This window comes from Limulus polyphemus, unplaced genomic scaffold (assembly GCF_000517525.1).
Source record: "Limulus polyphemus unplaced genomic scaffold, Limulus_polyphemus-2.1.2 Scaffold2661, whole genome shotgun sequence".
Classification (NCBI taxonomy): Eukaryota; Metazoa; Arthropoda; class Merostomata; order Xiphosura; family Limulidae; genus Limulus; species Limulus polyphemus.
The window spans coordinates 225-9,377 of record NW_013668271.1 but is presented as its reverse complement, the minus strand read 5'-3'; the positions used below and the strand labels follow the sequence as shown (position 1 = coordinate 9,377).

Sequence of the window (9,153 nt, the reverse complement as noted above, 5' to 3'; positions counted from 1 at the left end):
TCATGTGAATATCACTGATAAATTTAATTTTTTTTCTGAAAAGGTGGTGTCTATTTACTTGTGACCACTCAGTGTAGTTTATATTATCTAATTTCATTTAGTTTTTATTTAATTTTTAATTTTCTTTGATTTATTTCATTTTATCTTATTAGCTGTTGGGATCTTTGTGTTTTAATAAAATTACCCCGTTTGTCGTTGAGTACATGTAATGGCGTCTTACATGTGATCAAAGGTGGTGATTAGTAAAAAAAATACAATTACATTGATTACTTAATTTGGCTTTTTGCTGTTGAAGTTTTAAAGTCCGGGTTTAGGAAAACTCTGGGATAAGAAAGGGGGAATTTAGCAATTGAAGAGTTGCTATATAGTACTCATTTTATATCTCTGAAAGCAAATACCATTTTATTTAATTATATTCGGATAACTTTAGAAATATAGTGCAGATATACTGTATTTGGCTGACGACCTTATGAAGAACACGTGAATAGCCGTAAACTCACATTAACCCTCACTTCAGACCAGTGTGGCATACCACAGTGACCATTTCACAGAGCTTGTGCTTGCATGACCATGCATGCCTCTGTGTTAGTGTCACCAGGAGTGCGGGGTATATCTAAGTAGAAGGGTGATAAAGAGATTTGTACGAGTTAGTATGAGCTGAGGCTAATCTCTGTTTGAACCTTTGAATATCCATAATGGAAGTGGTCACTGACGTACGTAATCCATTATTTTGGGGTATTACACTAGAACTTTTGTCTGATTTAACAGTGTGGGTATAATCATAATTCTTTCATTTCTTGTAGAGTGAAGAAGTCTACTATCTGCTCTGTTAGTCAGACCAGTTAACCAATGAATTTGGAAGCCAACCAGTATCTGTATGATCATAGTACTTTCATTTCTTGTAGAGTGAAGAAGTCTACTATCTGCTCTGTTAGTCAGACCAGTTAACCAATGAATTTGGAAGCCAACCAGTATCTGTATGATCATAGTACTTTCATCTTTTTGAATAAAAATAAAGGTCATTTTTAGTCTTTGCATTTACATGTGCTCTTAAGCCTTTTCTTTTGCTGTTAGTATTCGATTGCAAAACACTTCATGAAAGTTTTGCTTATTACTGTTCTTGATTCTTACTTATTTAATATCAACATGTGCTTGATGTTGATCTATACCATATTTTCTTGAATAACGTAGATAGATTAATATGTAGAATTATACACGGACATTTTCCTACGTTAAAATACTTTTATTTACGAGCATTCGGCCATCTTACCGAAGCCTTCATCGGGCAACAATGTGGCAGTATTTAACTGCGGTATTTATACATATAAGATTCATTGAGCGAAACATCATCTAATCATTAACTAATAATCAGCAGGTTGTAAATAATAAGAGAGATGTGTCACCTCATACGTTCGAATGTGAGATCTCAGAACGGCAGTGTGTTACAAAAATTCAACCACAATGTACACGTAATGAAGAAAATCTACCTCGCTCGTATATTCTATCTTACGATATTTTTAATTTAGGAATTATAATTAAAAACTACATAAAAACTGGTAAATGACAAAAGAGAAATAATGATCATCGTTTTCCCACAAAATTTTGAAATTTGAAATAAATAAACGAAGATTAATAAAGTGCTGATATCACAAAATGCACCCGAGCTCACCAGTTATGTTTTTTTATAAGTTCTTTGTATATATTTGTGTTGGCTAAGCCTTGAATACCAGTTAAATAAATTAAAAGGCACTTGTACAATACATATATATACAATTAAGAAAAGAGTACAAAGTTAAATAAATGCATAATAAATACTTTATTACAAAAAGGGACCAGCCCTAAAAAGACTACATGTTTCGGTTGTCTTGCGGCACCTTCTTCAGGATTAAGACCTATATAGCTACCCAAATCATTTGCATTCTTTTGGCACTATCTAGACTTAAACACCCAGAGTTTATAAAACATAAGTCCAGTATTTTATTTCTTCTAAACATAGCCCACCTTTTTGTGGTCACGTGGTTAGGGCATTCGACTCGCAATCTCCGGGTCGCGGGTTCGAATCCCCGTCACACCGAAGCATGCTCATCCTGTGTCCGGACTAGGACGCCAGTCCTACTCCCGGATAGTCATGCGATACTACTACTACTCCACCTGATTGATCAATTTAACATTACTTCAGTCTATAACATAATATGTGCCTGCCACGTGTTCTGCTAAGACCGACTCATTCACTTTATAGTTTTCTACCTAAATATATAATTATGTTGCCTATTCTTGTTGATAAACCTTGATCATATGGCAAACAAACCCTCATGTTGTCAACGTTATCCTTCCCTTTAACTTTGTAGATGATGCCATTTTTAATTTATTGCTATGTTTTATGTACAGTCAATCAATGTTTTCGGGAGTATAGCTTTTGTCTCTAGCTACTTGTTTAAAAAAAATAACTCTGATCTTAAATCATAATCGTGAGTGCAGAGTTTTAAAGCTCTAAATAGAAATGTGGCAGATAATGTCTGTTTCCAATGGGTGACACGATCTATTGTGTGGTGGAACAGCCACAGAAAATAGTTTCCCATAAATAGACGTTGAGAGAAACTCATTATCTCGTTTAACTGTCATGTCTAGGAAATTTAACGGACCCTCTTTTTCCATCGTCAGTGTAAATCAAATATTAGGACTGATCGAGTTAGGATATCTCTAAAACTGCAGTAACATATCAATGTTACTCCGATAACAACAGATATTAAATAACAATTTATGTGTAGACAGCTTATACTGAAGTGACTGCTGAAACCAAATATGATATTTCAAATATATATATACATGATTATGACCCAAAACCTTGGAGAATCCATGAATATTACTTTACAAATGTCTGGTGTAGTCTATCCCCATACCCATGCACATGTTTGCATGCCATGATAAATAGATGGATGCAATTGAAATCCACGCATATTTCCTATTAACTATAAGTGTTGAAAAATACATTCTGTGCCGTTGACATACTAACAAAGAAAAGAAGTTTATTCAAGAATATTAATACTGAGATACCAGTATCACGTTTCACTTAGACACAAGGATACTGTTGGGATCAAACATGTTATTATAAAGATTATTGTTTATTATATTGAAAGGAATTTCTATACTAATACTTCTATATTGATCTTACACAAAAACAATTTATTCACACGTTATGTATAGATAACATACGCTCAGTTTTTGCTACTTGTTCTAAAAATTTGTTTTTTAATACTATAAACAGAAAGAAATGGTACGGGACATTCTAAAAGTATATATTTATGTAAACTATTGAGTACCAATTTGTTGTGCCTCATTTGAATAAGCATTATAAATACCACGTTAAAACACACTATTGCACGTACATCTATCTGAAGCTGTCTGCCACAGTATATCACTCTCTTTCTATATCTATCAACGAATCTGGAAAATTAATGACCAGATTTCGTCAAGATTTGGCACACTAATGAAAACAGCTTCAATCATCAGCCTCAAGTTTATTCTTGAGTGGTCTAGGTCAGAGCCAGTCTGTCCAACTGGATTAGAACCAACAAGTTAATATTTGATCATTCTTCTACAACGAGTCTTTGATTCATTTGTCACTTATTTCAGTATTTATTTTGGCATCACAAGTTGTTGTTGTTGTTTGAAGTTAAGCACAAAGCTACACAATTGATTATCTGTGCTCTGCCCACCAAGGATATCGAAACCCGGTTTATAGCGTTGTAAGTCCGCAGACATATCGCTGTGCCACTGGAGGGCGGCATCATAAGTTTGTTTGTTTGTAATTAAGCACAAAGCTACACAATGGGGTATCTGTGCTCTGCCCAACACGGGTATCGAAACCCGGATTCTAGCGATGTAAGTCCGCAGACATACCGCTGTGCCACTGGAGGGCGGCATCATAAGTTTGTTTGTTTGTAATTAAGCACAAAGCTACACAATGGGCTATCTGTGCTCTGCCCACCACGGGTATCAAAACCCGGATTCTAGCGTTGTAAGTCCGAAGACATACAAGCAAACAAAAATACTATCAGCAAACCATCATTGTTCTTGGAAAACGTTTTTTCACTTTTTGTGTATTCAGATATACTTTTAAAATTTACAATTAATCTGATATCTAAATGACAAACGCAATACTTTAATGAAAGGCAACATCAATACATAAATATTGATATTTGTTTTTAGAGCCTTTTTCGAGGAATACTTTGTTATTAGCCTTTGTTAATATTAACAAGCTTGTAAATTATTTTGAGATATACAACAAAATCGTATTTTGAAACTTTGGCACCCTCGTTTCTGGTTCGTGCCGCCCTGTAGATCAAATGCTAAGGTTTAAAAGGAACATGTTTGTACTATTAATGAACTGAACACGGGGGGGGGGGGGGAGTTTGCTAGGATTATGTTCCATTTACGTGACCAAGTATTTACCTCATGTGGTTAGTTCAGATACTTCGTTTTCATGTGTTCAAACATGTAAATGTACGGTGGTTAATCTATCTATTGCACACATTATCAGCACGTGGTCAAAAATATCAGTTATTGCAAAAGTTCTATTACGAACACCTCTTGTGTGATATGTTGACTTATGCTTAAAATTTCCTTTCTTTATTTTAATTATTGTTTGGAAATTATTGACTATAAAGAGAAATCACTTCAAAGTTGCTAACGAACAGGTTCCATTATTTTCTCATTTATCCTCAGCTGAAGTATATTGATCAATAAACGTTCTTTTTCTACTACAATTACCAATAAATATTATATATTTACTTTATCATTATTCAGAAAATCGAAAAATGATATTTAAACTATTATACAAATCGGTTAGATATAAGTATTTTTGAACAACTTACCGGTATAATATCTAAGTTGGTTATTGTTCAAGTTTCTATTCCCCAATTTCATCATTTGAGGCAGATTTTAAAATTCAAAAAAACAATTATTACGTTCTGAAGTAAAACCAAAAATTTAAACTCATAAGGTAATTAATCGACAACTAGAAGAAATATCATCATTGTTACAAGATATATATGTAGCAATCTAGGTTATATTAATTTACTTAAATGGATAGTACACAAAATAATGAAATTATTCTAAAATGAAAAAAAACATTTAGAGAAAATAAATCAGCTAAGAGAATCTAAAAGTGAAAATTTTGTTGATTTTTAACTTACCTAAATATGTTTTAAATTACATAGAAAAGGGTGTATTACTCGTGTCCTAATTATTGCCATTCCATAAAAAAAAGCTTAAATTTAGGGATTATTTACTGCATTTTAAGCAGTTGTTGCGATGTATATTTCAATAGTATAGGAACTAAAGTAAGCGTGTTTGCTTTAACGTAGCTAAACAACTATAACTTTAAAGTTAAACCCATAAATATAAGTAAGGATTAATTTCAAGCTATTAGAAATTTGAGTACAAATTAAAGTATAGTAATTAGAAGTTTCGATAAAGGAAATTGTATGTTCATTTCAAATAAATTTAAAGACATTTTAAATAATTTATAAAATTTAACAGAAATACAACTAAAACTAACAAACGAAAATTTATTGAAATAAGACAAGAACTATCTGCTGTGAATTTTGCAACTGGATTACTTGAAGATACTGATTAAATGTGAACATTTTTAAAAATAAGTTTTTTAAATATTCAAGATAGGTATGTTCCTTATAGACAAACATGATGACTGCAATTAAAAAAGCAAGTTGACTTACAAAGGACATAAAGGGTAAAATTAACGAAAAGCATTATAAGTATAAGAAGTTTAAAAGACTGGAGTGATGGGGATTTGGAGCATTATAGACTATCAAGAGAGTTGGTCAAATGGGGATTAAGAAATCAAAAATGTAAATGAAAAAAGGGGTAGCTGAAAATGTAAAAAAAACATTAGTTAGGATTTCTTCAAATGCATTAAAGGTAAGCAAAATGTTAGAATGGAAGGGATGATAGAGAAAGGCTAATATCTGATGATTGTGGGATGGCTGGGTTATTCTACTTTTTCTTCAATTTTTATTAATGAGGATTTAAAATATATTCTTCATCCTGACCTGTTACTAGATGAAAACAAGACTGAAAATATAATCACATTAATTCTGAGCTTATTAAGAAAATAGACCTATTGGTCTTATACCAGAAATGGGAAACGTTTTTGAATAGCTGATAAAAATGATTTACAAAGTCATTTAACAAAGTTTAAATATTACTGAATAGACAACATGGTTTCACTATGGGAATATCTTGCCTTACTAATCTTTTGAAATTCTTTTAAGAAGTTAATGCTTATGTAGATGAGAGTACACATGTGTATTTGGTATATCTGTATTTCCAGAAAGCAATTGACAAGGTGCCATATAAAGGCTTATTAAAAATATTGTCTCTGTAGGTTTGGGGGATATATTGGCTCATTGGATATATAACTGGCTAGATGGAAAATAATGGGTTGTTATAAATGGAGTTCAGTCAAACTGGGTTAATGTCATGAGTGGGGCACTTCAAGGCCCAGTGTTAGAACCTTTGCTGTTTTAATGGCAAAGTGGGTTCCTTGTCATTTGCTGTCTTAGATTTACATCAGTAGCATAGATGAAGGAATGGTCAATATATATCATTTAAATTTGCTGATTACATTAAAGTTTGAGGTGTTGCTGGCTGTGAGGAGGATGCTACTGCTTTACAAAAGAATTTGGATTATTTGGTCAGTGAGGCAAATAAATGACAGCCGACATTTGATTATAATAAATGCATGTGGAATATCAAAATTTTAATTATGAGTATTATTTTGATGGGAATAACCTTAGCAGTGTTATGGGGAAAAAGATCTTGATGTTCTGATTCATCGGTCTCTTAAGCCATCTAAGCAGTGTACTATTGCTAGTAACAGAACAAATAGAATTTTATGTTGTATCTACAGGAACATTGAATATAAGTCTGAAGAGGTTATAAGGTCATTGTTTAAGCCAAACTTGGAGTACTGTGTTCAGTTTTGGGCTCCTTACCTTAGAAAATACATTGAATTATTGGAAAGAGTACAGAGGAAGGTTACTAGGATGATACCTGGGGTGGAAAGGTTGTTATATGAGCATAGGTTAAGATCTCTATTTTTTTTTCAAAAAGGGGAGTTAAAGGGGGTCTTTAACATTGTTAATAAAATTGATAGCGTTGATGCGTCATCTTCTATCGTATTTAATGGTGAGAATGGTAAGACTAGAGGACACAGTATAAATTCTGGCACGGTAGGAGTCATCTTTAGTTAAGACAGCTTCATGTTTCTAACAGCATGGTTGGCCTTTGGGACGGATTGCCTTCGGGTGTGGTAGATGCCGTAAATGTTAGGGAGTTTAAGGGGAAGCTTTATAAATATTTGAATGATAAGGGCTGCCATTAATTTTTTTAGTGTCTAGTTTAATTTAGTGGATAGAACAGTCTAGATGGACCAAAAGGTTCCTTGTTGTCCTTTAATGTCATGTTATGTTAATATGAATATCGAAAACTAAGGCCATGAAGTTCTAATCCTATTATTATGTTAGGTGTTCTTAAGTTTTGTAAAGATGGTTGTTTGATTAAACCGATTGTGTCTAGTATTGGGACATATAACCATGAACTTGCTAATATTGACTCTACATATTGACATTATGATAGATGAGATTAAATTTATGCACAGAGTTTTCATGCCAGGATAAAAATAATGAAATTATAATTTCAAAAGTTCATTCATTTGACATCAGGGTATCCCATTTTCAATTCTACTATAATTTGTTTCTGTGATCAAGTTGATGATTAGCTATAAGATCAAGTTCAGCCCTGCCGCTCTCTAATAAATTCCGGGTTTGATGAATTTACTTATTCGTTTAAGAAAATATAATATTGAATGTATGTGAATAATGTTTTCGTTATTTTTAATAATGCTGAACAAATTGATAGTTTTTAAGATAATATTAAAATAATGAATATTAATAAATTCATGTTAACAGTTGAACATTAACATTTTATATCTTCATTCATAATATAAGTAATAAGTTTGAATGAGAGATATTTCATAAAAATACTTCATAGATTTATGCTTTAGTTTTGAGTTATAAACAAGTTTTGATTACCTTTGAAAAAATTCTAATCAATCAAGTTTAAAAAACAACATAAGGGAGTAGAAAATGTCAAAATGTCAACTAAATACGTCTGTCCAACACGTATTATAAACAATATTATTCATGCCTATCTAGATAGTATAAACATTCTTAAACAGCCCAATTGATATGTTACCGAACAGAAAATTGCTTTAGTGCTACCATATTAAAAAAGTTACTTTAATTAGAAATCATTTACGTACGCTGTGTGATCAAGCTTACCGACAAGTTGAATTCAAATGTATCTTTAAACGTTAATGTAGGTTACGACAGTTATTCGGGTTTACAGGTAGAATATATATAATAAAGAACTCAGGTGCTGATCGTGAGTTTAAATCTCCTAAGCGTTTTTAAGGTTATATTTGACGTAATACTAGGTGGTTTCAACCTCATATGAAAATCATGCAACGTCATTTTCTAGGATTAAGAGCCTTTAAGAATGTAATGAACATTTAAGTAAAGGACAATTTAAAGTCTTCGCAAAATGGAATAGTGAACAAGTTATAGTAAGTCTACTGATCAATGACTACACACTTTAATTAAAAAATGTAACATTCGTATTAACAAAAAGGAATTTTTTTCTCCATTGAGAGAGAAATTTATAGATATATATGGCAAAAGCATAAAATTGTGAGTTTAATTGGATCTAACAAAATCATATAAATCATTAAAACTTTTCTTGACAAATAAAACAGTTCTTATTTATAAACTACTTTTAAGTAAAAAAAATGTTTTTAAATAATTGTCAACGAAAATTTTAGATCAGCACATTAAGATGTTGAAAATAAAATAGTTTTGTTGGTTAACCAAACTAATCTACTTCTTTCAATGTATAATTATATTTCAGGATAACAACCTGGGTAGTATAAAAGACATATTATCTTATTATTTGATAGATTGTTTAGGCAGAGCATTCATGATGAAACTGTTGTGTCTCTACAACAGACAGTTGCTGTCCATTCTACAAAGTTTCAACATATTATCTTGATTTGTCCTGCCTCTTTGACGTTCA

General features: G+C 31.9%; 1 protein-coding gene across 1 annotated transcript in view; it reads right to left on the bottom strand.

The window, feature by feature from the left end:
- LOC111087802 (homeobox protein MSX-2-like) overlaps window positions 1-8,925 on the bottom strand; it is a gene marked incomplete at its 5' end in the record, with an annotated part of 19,197 nt that extends 10,272 nt beyond the window's left edge. Inside the window, 2 exons of the mRNA XM_022395761.1 lie at window positions 5,918-5,923; window positions 8,911-8,925. Coding sequence (XP_022251469.1) covers window positions 5,918-5,923; window positions 8,911-8,925 — 21 coding nt within the window. The remainder of the gene's footprint in view (window positions 1-5,917; window positions 5,924-8,910) is intronic.
- Window positions 8,926-9,153: the final 228 nt, after the last annotated feature.